General features: G+C 39.4%; 1 protein-coding gene across 11 annotated transcripts in view; it reads left to right on the top strand.

Moving 5' to 3' along the window:
- Positions 1-21,523, top strand: part of ULK4 (unc-51 like kinase 4) — a 508,471-nt gene that overhangs the window by 39,922 nt on the left and 447,026 nt on the right. For all 11 annotated transcript variants that reach the window (XM_061396049.1, XM_061396042.1, XM_061396048.1 and 8 more), the window contains one exon: positions 8,006-8,084. In XM_061396049.1, coding sequence (XP_061252033.1) covers positions 8,006-8,084 — 79 coding nt within the window. The remainder of the gene's footprint in view (positions 1-8,005; positions 8,085-21,523) is intronic.

Below are 21,523 nucleotides of genomic sequence, written 5' to 3'. Positions count from 1 at the left end.
AAGATGGGCACGATAAAGGACAGAAATGGTATGGACCTAACAGAAGCAGAAGATATTAAGAGATGGCAAGAATACACAGAAGAACTGTACAAAAAAGATCTTCATGGCCCAGATAATCATGATGGTGTGATTACTGACCTAGAGCCAGACATCCTGGAATGTGAAGTCAAGTGGGCCTTAGAAAGCATCACTATGAACAAAGCTAGTGGAGGTGATGGAATTCCGGTTGAGCTATTCCAAATCCTGAAAGATGATGCTGTGGAAGTGCTTCACTCAATATGCCAGCAAATTTGGAAAACTCAGCAGTGGCCACAGGACTGGAAAAGGTCAGTTTTCATTCCAATCCCAAAGAAAGGCAATGCCAAAGAATGCTCAAACTACCGCACAATTGTACTCATCTCACACGCTAGTAAAGTAATACTCAAAATTCTCCAAGCCAGGCTTCAGCAACATGTGAACCGTGAACTTCCTGATGTTCAAGCTGGTTTTAGAAAAGGCAGAGGAACCAGAGATCAAATTGCCAACATCTGGATCATGGAAAAAGCAAGAGAGTTCCAGAAAAACATCTATTTCTGCTTTATTGACTATGCCAAAGCCTTTGACTGTGTGGATCACAATAAATTGTGGAAAATTCTGAAGGGAATACCAGACCACCTGATCTGCCTCTTGAGAAATTTGTATGCAGGTCAGGAAGCAACAGTTAGAACTGGACATGGAACAACAGACTGGTTCCAAATAGGAAAAGGAGTATGTCAAAGCTGTATATTGTCACCCTGCTTATTTAACTTATATTCAGAGCACATCATGAGAAACACTGGACTGGAAGAAACACAAGCTGGAATCAAGATTGCCAGGAGAAATATCAATAACCTCAGATATGCAGATGACACCACCCTTATGGCAGAAAGTGAAGAGGAACTAAAAAGCCTCTTGATGAAAGTGAAAGTGGAGAGTGAAAAAGTTGGCTTAAAGCTCAACATTCAGAAAACGAAGATCATGGCATCTGGTCCCATCACTTCATGGGAAATGGGGAAACAGTGGAAACAGTGTCAGACTTTATTTTTCTGGGCTCCAAAATCACTGCAGATGGTGACTGCAGCCATGAAATTAAAAGACGCTTACTTCTTGGAAGGAAAGTTATGACCAACCTAGATAGCATATTCAAAAGCAGAGACATTACTTTGCCAACAAAGGTTCGTCTAGTCAAGGCTATGGTTTTTCCTGTGGTCATGTATGGATGTGAGAGTTGGACTGTGAAGGCTGAGCGCCAAAGAATTGATGCTTTTGAACTGTGGTGTTGGAGAAGACTCTTGAGAGTGCCTTGGACTGCAAGGAGAGCCAACCAGTCCATTCTGAAGGAGATCAGCCCTAGGATTTCTTTGGAAGGAATGATGCTAAAGTTGAAACTCCAGTACTTTGGTCACCTCATGCGAAGAGTTGACTCATTGGAAAAGACTCTGATGCTGGGAGGGATTGGGGGCAGGAGGAGAAGGGGACGACAGAGGATGAGATGGCTGGATGGCATCACTGACTCGATGGACTTGAGTCTGAGTGAACTCCGGGAATTGGTGATGGACAGGGAGGCCTGGCATGCTGCGATTCATGGGGTCGCAAAGAGTCGGACACAACTGAGCGACTGAACTGAACTGAAGGTGGTTCACAAAAAATAATGAGATTATGGTCTGTAAACTCGTGATGGAAGGATGTGTACCTGCTTATATGGAGGCAGCATACTTGGTGAAAAGTACATTAGATGAAGTGTTAGCAGGCTTTGTGCTCTGGTCACCAGTGAGCTTCGATCAGATGATTGATTATTTCTTTCAGAGACTCTCAGCTTCTGAGGGAATCTCTGTGGGATGATGAAAGTGCTTTGGATTCAGACAGATGTGGGACTGGATCACAGGTCTGCCCCTTGGGAAATTATTACAACAGCTGAATGTCAGTTTCCTCATCTGTAAAATGAGGGTAGTGTACCAAGCTCATAGATTTTTGGTAACAATTACAATTAAAAAAAAATTGAAATATAGTTGATTTGCAATGTTGTGTTAGTTTCAGCTGTACAGCAAAGTCATTCAGTTATACATGTATAAATTCTTTACGTTAAATATTGAATGAAGTAGGTGTATGAAATATCTGTACGGTGCCTGGTTCTTAGTGGGTGCTTAGTATATTTTGGGGGTGTGGGAGCTGTAGTTGGTGCTGTCAAGCTTAGTTTACCGTTGAGAAGCACATGAAAACACGAAGGTGAAGGCGTTTTGTAAAATGGGCCAGTGGTAGGAGAGGAATTCTTCCCTGCTGGTGAAATAAGGGGGAAGCAACAGGTGTCCACAGAATGCTTTCTTGAATAATTACTCTTACACATCTTCTAATATTACTCTCCCAAGGTAAATTCTGGCATTACAAAATAGGATTTTTACATCATTTTTGAGCCTAGTAAACTTTGAGAAGAGTTGTGGTATGCTCAGTGAAAAGAAAATGACATCTAACCCTTCGGTGAGCCTCAAATTATAGCTTTGAATGGGGTGCCCCCTGCTGGCTTTTAAAAACAGACACTCTTAATCTTTTCCAGGTACTTCTGTTACTTGTGAATCGGGCTTCCCTGATAGCTCAGTTGGTAAAGAATCTGCCTGCAATGCAGCAGACCCCAGTTTGATCTCTGGGTTGGGAAGATCTGCTGGAAAAGGGAAAGGCTACCCACTCCAGTATTCTTGGGCTTCCCCTGTGGCTCAGCTGGTAAAGCATCCACCTATAATGTGGGAGACCTGGGTTTGATCCGTTGGTTGGGAAGATCTCCTGGAGAAGGGAAAGGCTACCCACTCCAGTGTTCTGGCCTAGAGAATTCCATGGACTGTATAGTCCATGGGGTCGCTAAGAGCCGGACACAACTGAGCGACTTTCAGTTACTTGTAAAACAGTTTTAATTTGAGGAAAATGATGGCTAGTTGAGCCCTCTGCTCGGAGTCTTATTTTACTCTCATTGTCCATTCAAATACTACTTCTTCCAGTGAGGCTTTTTCTGATCCAGGTCTTATCACCTTGACAGCATATGATTAGGGTCTTTAACTCAGCTAGGGGATAATCACTGTGGAAGTAGGTATGCTCACTCCTTGGTCGTATTCTGTATATAGGAAAATGAAATGAAAAATAATGTGGTGTAATTTTGTAAGTTTCTCTTCCCTTTATATAACGTATTATATATTTTTCATGTCATTAATTTTTTTGCCCAGGATTTTTTTTTGTGGTATGCCTCTTTTTATAGGCTGTGAATATTTGATCATTTTATTTACCCTGCCCCTATTTTTGGATAGTATTATAATATTGTAAATAATACACTGGTGAACATTTTTGTGCTTAAATCTTTGTGCCTATCTGTTTTTTCTTTTTCCTCTCAGGGCAGATTCGTAGAATTAGAATGAACAGGTAGAGAGCAATAGATAATTTTTGTGACTTCTGATAAATTGCTGAAATTCTCTGTAGAAACATATCAACCTGCGTTCCCAGTCACTTTGTATAAAAATGCCCTTTTGTTAGAACTCGTAATAGTGAACATTTATAAAATCTTACTGTTTGTTGTTCAGTTGCTAAGTCATGTTCTACTCTTTATGACCAGATGAACTGCAGCATGCCAGGCTTCCTTGTCTCTCACTGTCTCCCTGGGTTTGTTCAGACTCTTGTCTATTGAGTCGATAATGTCATCCAGTCATCGCATCCTCTCTTGCCCCCTTCTCCTCCTGCTCTCAGTCTTTCCCAGCATAACCTTTGTCAATCAACTTTACGGAGGTATACTTCACAGATAGTGCATAATATTTTAATTTAAGAAATTTTATTTATAAAATATACATAACAAAATTTATCATTTAGCCATTTAAAGTGTATAACTCAATGGCATTATGTATATTGTAGTACTGATGCTGTGCAACCATGATCATTGTCAGTTTCCAGAACTTTTTCAGTTCCAAACAGAAGCTCTTGTCCAGTAATCATTAAATCCTGATCCCTCCTCTTCCAAGACCCTGATAATCTCAGTTCTTTTGTTTCTATGAATTTCCATCTTCTTGGTACTTAATAGAAGTGAGATCATACATTTGTGCTTTGGTGTCTGCATTATTTCACTTACCTAAATGCTTTCAAAGTTCATCTGTCTTGCAGCATGGATCAGAAAGTCTTCCTTTTTAAGGGCTGAATAATACTCCGCATATGTGTATGCCACAGTTTGTCTTTTCATCTGTTGATGGACACTGGGGTTGCTTCTAATTCTGACTGTTGCAGATAATGTGGTTGTGAGCACTGGTGTGCAAATACCTGTCTGAGTCCCTGCTTTCAGTTTGCCTGGGAGTGGAATTGCTGGATTATTTGATAATGTTTTGTTCAGTTTCTTGAGAATACCGTCATACTCTTTTACACAGCGTCTGCACTATTTTGCATTCCCACCACCAATGCGTGAGGGTTCTAGTTTGTCCTCATCCTCTTCAACCCTTAGTTTTTTCCATTTCTCTTTTCTTTTCGGTAGTAGCTCTTCTAATGGGTATGAAGTTATATACAGTGTGGTTTTGATTTGCATTTCACTAATGACTAGTAATGTCAAGCATCTTTTCATGTCCGTATTGGTCATTTGTTTGTCTTCTTTGGAGAGATGTCTTTTCAGGTCCTTTGCCCACTTTTGGTTGCCTTAGTTTATTTATAGGAGTTCTGTGTGTATTCTGGATATTAACCCTGTGTTGGGTACATGACTTATCTCCCATTCTGTGAGTTGCCTTTTTGTTCTGTTGATAGTCTTCTTTGATGCCTACGTTTAAAAATTTTGATGCAACCAGGTTTTTCATTTTTTTCTTTTGTTGTCTGTGATTTTAGTGTCATAGTCAAGAAATCATTGCCACATCCAATGCATAAAGCTTTTACATTCATGTTTTTTTCTACTCTGCACTCTTTACTGGAATGTTTGTAAGTCTGAACAGGACTACCAGCCTCCATGTTTGGTGGGAAACCCAATTTCAGATTCCTCTGACCTCGGGGGTCACCACTGCCCGAAGTCACCCCTTGTTTCAGAGACAAGCCCCAGGACTCTGGTCTTCTCCAGGACAGACTTCTGTTCTGCCTGTACAGTGTCCATCAGTAGTGTGAGTGTTTCTACACTTCCTTATATAAAAGATTTTTATATGAAAGGTCCGTACACAGACACAAACTCATTTGCAAATGTACCAGAACCTCTATTCCACTCCAGTCAAATTGTCTTCATTTGCTAAGAAAAATATGATGGTGGGCTTGAAGATCATGACCATAAAGATTGGGGGCAGGAGGAGAAGGGGGTGACAGAGGACGAGATGGTTGGATGGCATTGACCGACTGAATGGACTTGAGTTTGAGCGAACTCCGGGAGATGGTGAAGGACAGGGAAGCCTGGCGTGCTCTAGTCCATGGGGTCACAAAGAGTTGGACATGACTGAGCGACTGAACTGAATTACGTTTTATAGTTTTAGCTCTTACATTTAGGTGTTTGATCTATTTTGAGTTTTTTGTTTTTTAATACAGTATTAGGTAAGAGTTCAGTTTTGTTTTTTTTTTAAATTATTTATTTTTGGCTGTTGCCACCTGGGCTTTTCTCTGGTTGCAGCAAGCAGGGGCTCCTGTCTAGTTGCGCACAAGCTTCTCACTGCGGTGGCTTCTCTCGTAGCAGAGCATAGGCTCCAGGGGTTGAGGGCTTCCGTAGTTGCAGCTGGCGGGTTTGAGAGCTCAGGCTCGGTAGCTGTGGTGCACAGGCGTAGGTGCCCTGAGGCATGTGGGATCTTCCCGAAAGCAGGGATCAAACTCCTGTGATCTGCATTGGCAGGTGGGTTCTTTACCAGCGAGCCACCAGGAAAGCCCCAGGTTCGTTCTTTTGTGTATGTATCTCCAGTTTCCAGCACTGTTTTTTGAAAGGACTGTCCTCTCCCCATTAAATGCTGTTGGCAGCCTCGCTGATAGTCATGTTGACCGCGTATGGTGAGGGTTTGTTTCCGGGCTCTCTGTTGTTTCATGGATCTATAAATCTGTCTTTCTGTGAGTACCGCAGCGTCTCAATCACCATAGTTTTGTAGTAAGTTTTGAAATCAGAAAATGTGACTTCAACTTTGTTCTTGTTTTTCAAGATTGTTTTCGGTTCCCTGGATGTTCTAGGAAGGAGTTTTCTAGTTTTTGGTACAGTTTGATACTTTAATAAAGTAAATGCTCATTGTCAGTTTTTTTTTTTAAATACAGTTTCTCCATTTGTGAGTTACTTCACTTCTTGATGGATTGGATTTCATTTGGTCGGTTTCTTTCAGAATTAAAAAAAAAACTTCTTTTAAGAAGACTGTCTCTCAGAGGCTGTGCTTCTGGAGTTGCTCCTTCCTTTGAAACTTTCTGGCTGTGGTTCTGGGGCTCAGGCCCAGCGGGCTGAATGAGGCCTCCCAGGACCTTCAGACCACACCCATCCTTGAGCCCCGGCTTGTGCGTGCTCATTCGCTCGTGTGCTGACTGCAGTTTTGGAAGACTCAGGGCAGCCCACCTCTTTCTTCTTCCTCTTATATGTGACCAGCTTGATTCTGTTTTTCAGTGAAAAAAGAATTTTTCTTTATATTGCAGGCCTGCAACTTTTTACTAGGATGTATCTTTTTACAAAATTTCCTTGCCAGTCGGTCTCTTAAAGGCTTTAGCCTTTCTTTTGCTTTTCTCTGTCCTTATGATTTCTTCATCTCTATTTCATCCTTTTTCTGCTCCTGAAACTCCTGTAGGATGGATGTGGGGTTTTGTATCTCTTGACTGCATTTTCTTATGCTTTCTTACTCGCTTATTGAGATAAAATCCACCCTTTCTTGGTTTTTATTGAATTTATTTTTTAGAGCTGTCTTAGGCTTACTGCAAATTGAGGGCACGGTAAAGAGATTTCCCACGTGCCTCTCCTTCCCATGCGTGTTGCCTCTCCAGGTATCAGTATCTCCCACCTGAACGGCACATTTGTTACAAATGAGGCTCCTAAAGGGACATGTCAAAATCATCCGAACTCTGTACTTTACAGTACAGTTCATTCTTAGTGTGTACAGTCTGTGGGTTTGGATACTGTTGAATGATGTGTCGCCATCATTATGGTATCATGCAGTATTTATTGGATAAGAAGCAAATTTGGGTTCTGCCTGTTCATACCTCTGACTTCTTTTAGCCACTGAACTTTTTATTGCCTCCATAGTTTTGCCTTTTCCAGAGTGTCATGTAGTTGGGATCATAAAGTATGTAGTTTTTTCCGATTGGCTTTTTTTCCTTAGTAACACACATTTAAGGTTCTTCCATGTCTTTTCATGGCTTGATAGCTCATTCTTTTTATTCCATTGTCAGATATTCCAGATATTCCATTGTCTGTATGTACCACGGTTTATTTAACCATTCACATACTGAAAGGGGTAATTACTATTTCTTTCCTCTCTTTGGCGAAGACCTTTGAAGAATTTTTACTTTCCATTGCAGTTATAAAGCACAACTTCAGTTTTTGTCACCATTACAAATGGACTTTCCAGTTAGCTCAGTGGTAAAGAATCCACTTGCCAGTGCTGCTGCTGCTAAGCCACTTCAGTCGTGTCCGACTCTGTGCGACCCCATAGAGCAGGAGATGCCAGATATGCAGGTTTGATCTGTGCGTCGGGAAGGTCCCCTGGAGGTGGAAACGGCAGCCCACTCCAGTATTCTTGCCTGGAGAATCCCATGGACAGAGGAGCCTGGTGGGCTACAGTCCATGGGGTCACAAAGAGTCGGACACGGCTGAGCGACTGAGCACACATGCACACAGATGGTGCTGCAGAGGGCGTTGTGTTCATGTCTCCCTGTGTACACAAGGGAACGTTCCTCTGGGCCATACATGTGGGGGAATGTATGCTCACCCCATCCCATCCCACTTTTCTCCCATGTTGATGCTTACAGTTGTATAATGTAACTAAATGGGGTTGATTTCCTTGGTCCTAACTCTCCACTTCAGAACCCATTTTCTCTCTGTTTACAGAAGGGCCAAGATCGCTCGGATGATTGGTTTACTGGCCTCACACACATCTGAGCTCCAGGAAAATGCACCTGTTATTGAGGTAATTTGTTTTATTACTGAAATGCTATGAATGGAGAGAATGTTCTCAATTTTAGAACATACAGCTCTTGTGGGTGTTCACTTAAGTGTTTTTCGTGGAATGTGGCAGCCGCTATAAAGTAACCTCAGTAGACCGTCACACTTCAGCGCTGCCTCTCATTTTCAACACTGGTAGTTTTTGAGGGTGGTGTGGTGGAGTTACATGGCTTCAGGGCTCTATTCATCGTGATTTTAACAATTTTTGGATAAAGCTTGTTTCATTAACTAGATTTCTTGGATGTCTGCCGCTGTTAATTTTAAAAAGTAATAGTGTGTATTTCGCTATCTAGGAAACTTTTGAATTAACATATACTATATTGTGAATTGTTTCTGTTGGATAAGGAGGGATTTTCAAAGTAACTTGAAATTGTGTCAGGTACTCCTTTCTAATGCCATCTGTTTAAAAATTTGTTACTGCTTACAATATTTTTGTGTTGTGTTGTTCAGTCACTGAGTCGTGTCTGACTCTTTGAAATCCCGTGGACTGCAGCTCGCCAAGCCTCTCTGCCTCTCACTATCTCCTGAAATTTGCCCAAGTTCATGTCTATTGAATCCAACAGATTTTTTAGTTCTGTAACAATCGAAACAACCACTAGATGGCACTCAAACACAGGAAACAAAGTTTACAAGGTAGCCACCATTAAGACCAATTGACTGTAGCAATTGAGACAACCACTAGGGGACGCTCAAACACTGGAAACAAAGTTTTTACAAGTTAGAACTTGAGGAAGAAATAAGCTTGGCAGGTATAGGTCACTTTGTTTGTCATTTCCCTGTTTTTTTTTGGTTTATGCTGCATGAGATGTGATTCCGGTCCCATTTTAGATTAAGGAAAGTCATGACAGCCTCTTGAGAACAGTGCAGTCATTTCAGGAGATGAGGATTCCTGTGAGGCCCATCTATGACCTTAGGTTCAGAACTCTTGAGACGAGGTTTCTGTAGCACAATTGTGTGTTCATATGTAGTTTTCTCCAGTATGTTTCAATAAAACTCGTGGTTGAAGATCCTGTAGGCATTTTAAAGGCATAGACCTCATTTTATTTTATTAATTTTTAAAATTTTGTTTTTTTATTGAAGTATAATTGATTTACAATGCGTCACTTTCAGGTGTCCAGCAAAGTGATTCAGTTATACGTGTATCTGTCTATATCTCTTCTTTTTTCAGATTCTTTCCCCTTATAAGTTACTACAAAATACTAAGTATGGTTTTCTGTGCTACACAAGTAGGCCCTTGTTTGTTATCTATTTTATATGTATTAGTGTGTGTATGTTAATCCCAAACTCTTAATTTATCCTCCTCCCCTTTCCCCTTTGGTAGCTATAAGTTTTTTTTCCCCTTTGTCTGTGGGTCTATTTCTGTTTTGTACATAGGTTGATGTGTATTATCTTTCTTTTGAAAAGATTCCATGTGTAAGTGATATCATATGATACTTGTCTTTCTCTGTCTTACCTCACTTAGTGTCATAATCTCTGTCTACCCCTGTTGCTGCAAATGGCACTGTTTCATTCTCTTTTTATAGAACCTCATTATTCATCACTGTAATCCATGGTGCCTAGCCAGCCAAGTAACGTGTGTACATCTGGTATTCAGTCCCTGTTAAAAGATTTAATAAACGATTACAAGAATGGTAGGAAAGTGTGGCAGTATAATTTGTTATCAGGAGACAGAAGAGATGGATGGAGAAAAATCTATTTTACTTTTCTTATGATACAGTTTAAGTCCCTTCCATCTTATTCTGCCATCACTGGCTACAGAAAAGAGCTGGTTGTGGTCTCTTGTATATATTTAGAAGCATTTATTAACTTCTTCCTTATGTTTTCTACAGAAAAATATAGCCAGCTTCTTATACTTTTCCTCCTAGGCAACACATTTATCGCCCTGAGTTTGTTGTGATTCTTATGTGTAATAATTTAAAATAAATATTATGATATTATGTTACGTATATTTAAATCTTAAACATGCAGTGGATATATTTTAGGAAATTGAATATAAAACCTTAAGATTCAGAACTGGAAAGATATTAACAGATACTCTAGTCTGATCCCTTCATTAAACATTTTCATTATGGAAAATCTCAATATACATAAAAGTAGAGAGGCTGAAATACTGAGCTCACTTCCAGCAGTTACTGACATTTTACGAATATTGTCTGTCTGTCGTCTTACCCTCTCACTCCCCTCCCTGTCTCCTCCCTATGTCTCCCCTTCTCCCGTTACAGTTTTATTTTTGTTTGTTTTTTGGTGGTACTGTGTGGCCTGCTTGTTGGATTTAGTTTCCTGATCAGGGATTGAACTCCAGCCCCCAGCAGAAAGTGTGGAATCCTAACCACTGGACTTTCAGGAAAATTCCCACCCCCCAGCCCCTGGTATAGTATTAAAAAAAAAATCTTAGACCTCATACTGTGCTCATAAATGCTCTAGTATATATATCTAACAGAAGAGGCTTTAAAAAAATACAGCCACCACGCTGTTACCACGGCTAACACCATCGCCAGTGGTTGCCTGATACTGAATACCAGTCAGTGTTCCGATTTCCCTGATGTCTCACACATGTCATTGTGTATTTTTTCATTGAACCAGGACTGAAACAAGGTCCGGTACTGCATTTAGAGAACATCGACTATTAAGTCCCTGAATTTCAAACATTTTCCTGTTATTTTTTAGTGCCATTCATTTATCAAAGACAAATTGGCACTTGTTTTGACCGGAGCTGAATTCCATTAAGTTTTATTCTCTCCTTGGTGGTCTTCTCTCACCTGTGTTTCCCATGAACTGCTTAGATATGTAGACTTGCTTAGATTCAAGTTGTTTTATGGAGAAAGGGTAGGAATTCTTCCTAGTTGGTGCTCTGTGTTTCCTATTGACTCACAGGAAGATGCATATAATAGTGTCTGGCTAGTGATAGTGTGATTGGTCACTAGCTTCAAGTGTTGTCAACACTATGATTTTGAACTTTTCCATCACTCTTCAAAGTTCTAGCCTCTATCGATGATCAGTGCCTAGTGGCATTAGTCCTTCAGGGTTCCCAAAATGATAATTTTTTTCTTTCTATAATTCCTTTCTCATTTACAGCTGGTATTAGAACTTTCCCATCTCGGCTAATTGGTTATCCAAAAATACAGTGTGTTTAGCAAAGGCAGGATGAATGATTGTCTACCTTTGTAGACCAATATTCAGAATAATACGTTGTGCATTAGTAGTCTTAATTCTGTCCAGTGAGGTTTTTTTTTTTTTTGTATGAAGAAATTATGGATTTACATATATATGTTTGTATATTCAGTCTGCTGTAGGCATTAGTCTTGTGGACTGAGTTCCATCTCAGTCCAACAGGAGCCCGTTCGAGTTTGCTCCTTTCTCCTTTCTGCGTGAGCTGATCATTGTCTCTGATAACTTAGTTGCTTTCTGTCAAGAAGATTTCACTATTCTTGGGAATAGTCAGCCTTAGTTCCGAAGTCAGTTCTACAGGAAACCTTATTTAATTCTGGCTGACAGTGGTGCTTAGAGAACACAGTCTGGGTCTGGGTGTTACTGATGCTGGGATTGTCGTTTCTTCTAGCTAGGAAATGTTCCAAAAGAGAAAAATCACAAGTTCACTCGTACCCGTACTTTCAGTTCACAACTTTTCTATTTAAAAATTCAAGCGCTCTTGTTAGAGGCTGAAAACCTTCGTTGGTCATGATATCAATACACTTACCTTCTTTAACCGATAGTTAATAAGTGGTTTAAAAGTAATAACCATATTATTAGTAATAATAAAATTACAAAGTGCTGTTTAAGTTACTATTATTACTTTTTGGTCCTGGGGATACAATCTACTGTGTTTTCAGATCAATTCAAATAATCTTGTCACCAATTTGATATATAATTATATATATATTTCCTTTTGTGTTACATATTTTGGGATTATAGATTCAGGGATTGCTTTGTGTGTGCTTTTTGGATTAAAGATGGTAATACTCTTTTTACTGAAGTGTTACAAACATACAGAAATGTGCACTAAACATAAACTTCATGCTCAGTGAATTGTTGCAAAGTGGAAGCCCAGGAAACTGCTCCTGGTTCAAGAAACAGAGCATTGCCAGCTTGCCAGGACACCCTTCGGGCCTGATCATGATCACTGATCTCTCCCTCTGCCGTACCTTCTGATGCCACAATTACTTGGCCTGTCACTGAGTTATATTTAAATGGAATCACATGGCACGTGGTCTCTGGCTTCTTCTGTTGCATGTCATGTGTATGAAATCCACCCTCATCTTAGGTGTCTCATTCCCTTTCGTTACACCGTCACATTGCTGGTGATGGACATTCGGGTTGTTTGCCATGTTTGGCTATTACAGGTAAATCTTTTAAAAACAGTTTGATGCACTTATGTGAGCCTTCTATTGGATAGACCTAGGAGTTAGCGTTGCTAGGTCATAGGATATGTGTATGTTCAACTTCACAGGGTCATCTAATCTGTTTTCTGAAACAGTTGTATAGCCTTAAACTCCTTTCACCAATGAAAGAGAGTTTTCAGTGCTCTGTGTTTTCATTAATTCTTGGCCTTGGTATAAAATCATGTTAAATTAGCATTTACCAAGTTCTTTATTTTTAGCCTATTTTTTTAACATGAATGAATGTTGAATTTGATTCTGTGACATCTATAGAGGTGATTGTATGGGTTTTATTCCTATCTCTATTAATAGGTAGGTTATATCAATGGCAGTCCTAAAATTAAACCACCCTTGCATTTTTAGAAGGCCTTCCACTTGTGATGTATTAACATCTTTATAATGCTCTGTTGGATTCTTTTTGCTCGTATTCTGGATTTCTCCCCCCATGGTTTCCCCCCTGACACTAAGTTCTTGAAAAGCCCACGTGAGTTGCCTTGTGCGGTGTTTATAGTTGTCTGTTTGCTTTCTCTTGGTATCATTAAATTTGATTCTCTAGTCCCAACGTTTCCTATAAATTTTAAGTTAGGTCTAGAGACTTGATGGATTCAAGTTAAATTCTTTTTAGAAAAACTGTATCATAGATAATGCTGGGTCCTTCGTATTTCATCGTGTCAGGAAACATATGGAGTTGGAACGTACTTGGATCCTTCGATTAAAGAGGTGATGCCAGATATCTCCTTGGCAGTGTCACTGTCACTGCCAAGTTGGGGGTACAGTAAGAAAATAACTTGAAGAGTTACATGAATTGTAACTGTCCTGTTTTAACCTTTTAGTTCATGACACGCTAATCAATGTATTAACTGTCACTAATTCCCACTGTGTTTTCCTCTTATTTTCAGCAGACTGATTCACTTAGTCCATTGTGTATGCACCTGTTTTATTGCTGTTACTGTTTGAAAATTCATCTAGTTTTCACATTTATTTTCCTTTTTATGTCCTAATTTTTTTTGGTAGGATAATCAGTATCTTATGAAATCATAACTTACGGGTATTGACTCTCTGTTATTCAGCGTTCTACTGAATTGGTTTTAGACTTCTTTTTTAAAGCTTTTTGTTTTGTATTGGAGTATAGCTAATTAACGATGTTGTGATAGCTTGAGGTGGACAGCAGAGGGACTCAGCCAGACATATACATGTATCCATTCTCCCCCAAACTCCACTCCCATCCAGGCTGCCATATAACATAGAGCCGAATTCCCTGTGGTTTTAGATTTGAATTTTATGTTAAGCGGTAGATACATGGTGTTTTGAAGCATTATTCAGCTTAGGTCTCTCTGAACATTGTGTGCCTGTGGAACTCTAAACGCAGGACATGATGAACTGTATTTACAGACAATTGACTGTTCTGGCATGTATTTGAAAGGTTGTGGTATAGCGTGTCCACTTTGGGCTCTTGTTCTCTGTTATGCTGCACACTTGCACCGCTCCCCCGGTGCCTTGCATGCTGCAGCTTTTCATTACTGAAACAGCTGCACACAGCGAGCTCTGCCATGGTCCTTATTTCCCACAATCCTCATTTCCAACGTATCACTTTTTGGAAGAACAAATGATACTTGTTCCACTTTGTGGGATGTACATGTTTCATGCACATAAATGAAATTATTTTTACCTAGAGTTTTCCCCATGTACTGTCTGTTATACTTTTTTTTCTCTACTTATAAAATAGCATATGTTTTTTGAACTATGACAACTTAGTTACTTAGATTACTTGGAAATCCTCCCGAAGCAGCAAAAACAAAAAAAATCTAGAAATACAGGATAAAATGTAACAAAGACTTTTAAAAGACTTAGTTGGATGTCCGGGAAAGTAAGGGAAATTCACACAAGTCAGAAACAGGGAGCTGAAATGTGAAATGGTAAGACTTTGAGGCTATCTGAGGCAGGGTAGGGTGGTGGTTATTGTCATTGAGTTTTGTGATCTGGTGGAACTTGAGAACAGAAGCTGAGGCCTTAGGTTGCCCAGCAGCAGTTAGTTGGAACTAAGGCTCTTGAAGAGCTACACCTTTAGTTAAGAACGGGAATTTGCAGGAAGAATAAGAAAAGGAGCAGTCCACTTATCTACACTGGGAGGTATCAAGGAAGCTTGTTGATTTTATCTTTAACTCTAGAAAAGTTTAAAGTTTTTATGGAAGTTTGTAACCAGACTTTTTTGGGTTTTATTACTGTTTGGAGTGTGCATTTACACTTCTTTCCCGGTGAGAAACTGACATAAAAATCAGACCTGGGTTGGAATTGTGGTTCTGGTAATGGATGAGAAGCTTCTGCCAATAATGATAAGGAATCTAGACAGAGTATAAAACAGAAGTAGGTAGAAGGTGGAGGGGACGCCCAACTTGGAAGAAAGGAAAGGAAGCTGACTGTGTGAGCTGTGTTTTCAGCTGGCTTATCCTCCGGCTGTTGCTCCAAGTAGAACCCAGCAGTCTTCCCAGGTCAAGGGACTGAGTCCCATTTCCTAACTTGGTGGGACTTGACTTCCAAACTCTTACATCCCCAGCTCTGGGCAATTGTTGAAATTTCTGCTCCTCTTTGACCTCTCACCCTACTGCTTTCTGCGGGGCTCCAGGGAGTGTCACTCAACACAAACACACAAACACACAGCCTCCAAGTTAGCCGGAGACTTCAGAACACTTTGGAAAATTTCCAACAATTATCTCATCAAACATTTTTTTCTAGCTCATTCTATAGTTTATGTGTATATTATGTTGTATGTACACATTGTATGTGTTTTTGCATTGTATGTGAAATAAGGTAATGCTGATGTAAGGTGAAATGTGATTACTTAACAGATGCTATCATAATCTCAAGAGTGTCCAGTAAAAAAGTAAGCAAACAGCTATAGCTAATTTGGTCAGTAGAAGAAATGCAATGCAATTGTGAACTCAATCAAAAGTAAGTTGGGAAAGGAGGATTAAAGGGAGAAAGATCAAATGGGGCAAATAGAAAGTGAATAATAGCAAGATGATAGACTTAAACCATGTCACGTTAATAATTACATTAAAGTTCAGTGGCCTAGATACTTCATTTAAAAGGCACAGGTTGTCATACTGGATTAAAAAGAGAAACCTAGCTATATGAAGTTTACATAAGACATATTTAAATATGAAGATAGACTAAAAACACGGAGAAAGATATACCATAGCAACACTATTAATAAGAAAGCTGCATGGCTATGTTAATAAAAAGATAGATACTGAGGGAGTAACACTAGAGATAGAGATAGGTGTTTCATAATAGAAGTTTCAATGAATTTTGTTGTTTAGTCGCAAAGCCGTGTCCCACTCTTTTGAGACCCCATGGACTGTAGCCTGCCAGGCTCCTCGGTCCATGGCATTTTCCTGGCAAAAATACTGGAGTGGGTTGCCAATTCCTTTTCCAGACGGTCTTCCTGACTCAGGGATTGAACCTGTGTCTCCTGCATTGGCAGGCAGATTCTTTTTTAAAATAATTTTTAAAAATTTTGAGTTGGAGGACAGTTACTTTACAATATTGTGATGGTTTCTGCCATACATCAGCATGAATCAGCCATAGGTATGCATATGTCCCCTCTCTCTTAAACCTCTTTCCCCATCCCACCCCTCTTGGTTGTCACAGAGCACTAACTTTGGGTTCCCTATGTCATACAGAAAATTCCCACTGTCTGTGTACTTTACATATGGTAATGTGTATGTTTCAGGGCTGCTCTCTCAAATCATCCCACCTTCTCTCTCCCTCACTGTGCCCATAAGTCTGTTCTCTTTGTCTGCATCTCCACTGCTGCCCTGTAGATGGGTTCATCAATACTATCTTTCTAGACTCCATATATAAGTATTAATATACAATATTTGTTTTTCTGACTTACTGCACTTTGTATAATAGGCTCTAGGTTTGTCCACCTCATTAGAACCGACTCAAATGCATTCCTTTTTATACCTGAGTAATATTCCATTGTGTATATGTACTACAACTTCTTTATCCATTCATCTGTTGATGGATGTCTAGGTTGCTTCTGTGTCCTAGCTTACCGGGGTCCAGCCCCGGTTGGATCAGGGATTCCCTCAGGAGGACGGCGCTGGCGAAAGAATAGATAAAGAGAAAAAGAGAGCATTTTGCAGTTAAGAAAATAGAGGAGAGAAAAGAGGCTGATATTCCTTGGTTTACGCAGAAAGCCAATAAAGCCCCAGCACAGGACTTGCTCTGTTCACGTAGGCCGCAGGCACCCTCTCGAATCGTGGAAGGTGCCCCACCTTAGGCACCTTCTCGAGTGGGTCTTAGAAGCCCAGGCAGGAAAGTGAATGCAGAGAGCCCCTGCGCTCCAGGTGGTCACCCTGAAAAGGAAAAGGAAGGAGAAAGAATGACATGGGGAGAACAAGCTTCTGTGAGCAAGGCCCGCACTTTATTTTCCAAAGTAGTTTTTATACCTTAAGTTGTGCATAGAGGATAATGGGGGAAGGGGTAGAGTCATGCAAGGACAGCAGTCCTTGATCCCTATTGAAGCCAGGCTTTCAAACTTATCATATGCAAAAGCTTTAGGTGATTTACATCATTTTCTGGCCAGGAAGCCTGTTAACATTTTATGACCCTTTTCCTCAGAAAACTTATTTTTCTCTAAAGGTGATTATTCTAAAGTCAGGCGCCACCCTCCAAAAGCATTAGATAAAGTTGCATACCTATAGGGCAAAAAGTGGTGGGATATAACAAGAAAAGAATTAACTCAGGGGTCCAAGGTTGCAAACATTAAAGCTACTACTTACATTTCTATACACCAACTATATCAATACACTCCCAGGGACACAGTAGGTAAGGGATATGGAAACTTGGCAGCAAGCATTAGCTCAACAAAGAAATCCTTTACTAGTTCTATTCTCTGAGAAGCTCGGCATTGTTAGAATATCTTAAGCTTCTCATGCCTCTTGTGGTTGGGAGGCTGTGAATCTGAACAAACTTGTCAGGCAAGCTAGAAAGTCATCAGAGGGGTTTGAATTGAAACATTCCTATTATGTCCAGGAGACTTATTAACTAGAGTTTTAAATTGATTTTCTTACCGGGGATAGCCCCCCGTTAATGTCAGAGGAGTTGGTGAAAGTCGTGAAATAGTAAAACAGACAGATTTTGGTTTGGGGGTAGACGCTCAGGCGGGTCCAGAGGGGCACCCCTCGAGTTCTGGCTCGCCTTGCCCACCAGAACTCTCCCACATGACCTTGTCATGGGTGGGGACTCCCGTGCTGGCTCCTGGCACTAGCTATTGTAAATAGTGCTGCAGTGAACACTGGAGTACGTTTCTTTTTCAGTTATGATTTCCTCAGGGTGTATGCCTAGTAGTGGGATTGCTGGGTCATATGTAAGTTTTCTTCCTAGTTTTTTAAGGAACCTCCGTACTGTTCTCCATAATGGCTGTATCAATTTATATTCCCACCAACAGTGTAAGAGGGTTCCGTCTTCTCCACCTCCTCTCCAACATTTATTGTTTGTAGATTTTTTGATGATGGCCATTCTGACCCATGTGAGGTGATATCTCATTGTCATTTTGATTTGTACTTCTCTAATAACACGACAAAGTATGAGATGGCTGGATGGCATCACTGACTCGATGGACATGAGTCTGAACTCCAGCAGTTGGTGATGGACAGGGAGGGCTGGCATGCTGTGATTCATGGGGTCACAAAGAGTCCGACATGACTGAGCAACTGAACTGAATAACAAGTGACGCTGGGCATCTTTTCATGTGTTTATTAGCCATCCATATGTCTGCTTTGGAGACATGTCTGTTTAGGTCTTCTGCCCATTTTCTGATTGGGTTGTTTTTTTTTCTGGTATTGAGCTTGTGTATTTTGGAGATTAGTTCTTTGTCAGTTGTTTCATTTGCTATTTTTGCCTCTCGTTCTGAGGGTTGTCTTTTCACTTTGCTTATGGTTTCCTTAGTTGTGCAAAAGCTTTTAAGTTAAATTAGGTCCCGTTTGGTTTTGTTTTGATTTCCGTCACTCTAGGAGGTGGGTCACAGAGGATCTTGCTGTGGTTTATGACGGGGAGTGTTGTGCCTATGTTTTCTCCTAAGTTTGATAGTTTCTGGTCTTACCTTCAGGTCTTTAGTCCGTTTTGAGTTTACTGTTTTTGTGTGTGGTGTTAGGACGTGCTCTAATTTTATTCTTTTACACGTAGTTGCCCTGTTCTCCCAGCATCACTCATTGAAGGATGGTCTTTTCTCCGTTGTGTATCTTTGCCTCCTTTGTCAAAGGTAAGGTGACCGTAAGTGCGAGGATTTATCTCCAGGCTTTCTCTCTTGTTCCATTGGTCTATATTTCTGATTTCGTGCAAGTACCATACTGTCTTAATAACTGTAGCTTTGTAGTAAAGTCTGAAGTCAGAAAGATTGATTCTTCCAGCTCCATTCTTTCTCAGAATTGCTTTGGCTATTTGGGGTCTTTTGTGTTTCTATACAAATTGTGAAATTATTTGTTCTAGTTCTGTGAAAAATACCATTGGTAGTTTGATGGGGATTGCATTGAATCTACTGATTGCTTTGGATAGTGTAGTCATTTTCATAGTATTCATTCTTCCAATTCAAGAACATGGTATATCTCTTCATCTATTTGTGTCATCTCTAATTTCTTTCATCAGTGTCTTATAAAAATCCTCAACAAAATCTAGCAAACAGAATCCAACAACACATTAAAAAGATCATACATCACGATCAAATGGGCTTTATCTCAGGGATGCAAGCATTCGTCAATATATAGGCAAATCAGTCAGTGTAACATACTGTATCAACAAACTGAAAAATAAAAACCATACGGTCACCTCAATAGATGCAGAGAAAGATTTTGGCAAAATGCAACACCCATTTATATTAAAAAGTTTCTCCAGAAAGTAGGCATAGAAGGAACATGTGTCAACATAATAAAGGCCATATACGACAAACCCATTTCAAACATTATTCTTAATTGTGAAAAATTGAAACCATTTCCTCTAAAATCAGGACCAAGACAAGGGTGCCTACTCTTGCCACTGTTATTTAGCATAGTTTTCGAAGTTCTAGCAACAGCAATCAGATAAGAAAAAGAAAGAAAAGGAATCCAGTTTGGAAAAGAAGTAAAACTCTCACAGTTTGCAGATGACATGATTCTTTACGTAGAAAACCCTAAAGGTGCCACCAGAAAATTATTAGTGCTAATCAATGAATATAGTAAAATTGCAGGATATAAAATTTAATACACAGAAATCCCATGCATTCCTATACATTAGCAGTGAAAAGTCAGAGAACTAAGGAAACAGTTCCTTTCACCATTGCAACAAAATTAAATACTCAGGAATGAACTAACCTATGGAGACAAAGGACCTCTGTGGGAGGTGCATTCTTTACCATTGAGCCACCAGGGAGGCTCCTTCAGTGCATTAGGAAGTATTAACAACCCTGAATTTATATGTACCAACTATAAGCACTTTAAAATAAAGGGAAAATTGACAGAACTAAAAGGAGAAGTAGACAGATATGTTACTAAATATGTTAAAAATTGAATATTTTTTAAACAGGCAAGAAAAAAAGAACATATTGATAGAAGATTTGAATGATATGAATGAAATTGAATTAATTGACATTTATAGAATACTAATTCAAACAACTGTAAAATACATTTATTTAAAATGCACACTGAATATTCACTAAGACCTTATTGTCAGCCATAAAACTTATCTTAACAAAGGATTAAAATCACTTAGGATATGTTCTCTTATGATGAAGGGATGAAATTATAAGTTAATAAGAGGAAACCTAGAAAATTTCTCAAATGTTTAGAAATTAAGCAAATTACTTTTAAGTACTTGATGTTTGTTTTCTTTATTCATCAGTTTCATGATTTATTTAATTGAAGTATAGTCGGCCTAAAATGCTGTGCTAGTTTCAGATGTACAGGGCGGTGATTTAGTTACACATGATACAGATCTATTCTTTGTCACACTCTTTTCTCTTATATAAGGTACTGAGTATAGCTTCCTGTGCTGTATACTAGGGCTTTGTTGCTTATCTGTTTTTATAGGAGTGTATATATGCTAGTCCCAGATTCCTAAATTAACCCCTGCTCCTTTCCCCTTTGGTAACCGTAAGTTTGTTTTCTATTTCTATGGATCTATTTCTATTTTGTAAGTAAGTTCATTTGTATCTTTTTTTTAAAAGTTCCACACAGAAGTGGTATCCTATTTGTCTTTGTCTGGCTTACTTCATGTAGTATGATATTCTCTAGATTCATCCATGTTGCTGCAAATGTCATTATTTCATTCTTTTTTTTATGGCTGAGCAGATTCCATTGCGTATACATTTAATCTACTGCATCTTCTTTATCCATTCATCTGTCGATGGGCATTTAGGTTGTCTTCATGTCTTGACTATTGTAAACAGTGCTGCAGTGAACACTGTCTGTGTATGTCTTCTCAAATTAGACTTTTCTCCAGATACATGCCCAGGAGTGGATCTTACTGGTAACTCTAATTTTAGTTTTTTAAGGAACCTTCATACTGTTCTTCTTAGTGCCTGTACCAATTTATATTCCCACCAACAGTAACTCATGTGTTAATGAAGATCTCCCAAGAGGATTTATGTAACATTTAAACTTAATGATGAAGGACACCTAACACATCAAGGTTTTTGTGATTCTGTTAAAATGGTACTAAGAGGGGAATAATCCACAGCTTTAAGTGCTTGTATGGTGAACATTAGCTGTGAAAAGCCTCATGCACATCAGAATTACTGGGAAGGTTTGTTAAAATGTGGATTGTTGGACCTCACTTCCAGCGTTTCTCATTCAGTAGGTCTGGAGGAGAGCATAAGTATTTGCATCTCAGTAAGTTCCCAGATGACTTTTTAATGTTGCTGGTTCCAGGACTATAGTTTGAAAACCGCTATATTGTAAATCAAAAATGTTTTAAATTCCATTTTAAGAAACTTAGAAAAAAGAGCAAATTCAACCCAACTCTATTAAAATAAAGGAAATAATAAAAA

This window comes from Bos javanicus, chromosome 22, assembly GCF_032452875.1.
Source record: "Bos javanicus breed banteng chromosome 22, ARS-OSU_banteng_1.0, whole genome shotgun sequence".
NCBI classification, from domain to species: Eukaryota; Metazoa; Chordata; class Mammalia; order Artiodactyla; family Bovidae; genus Bos; species Bos javanicus.
This window is presented reverse-complemented; position numbering and strand designations above follow the sequence as displayed.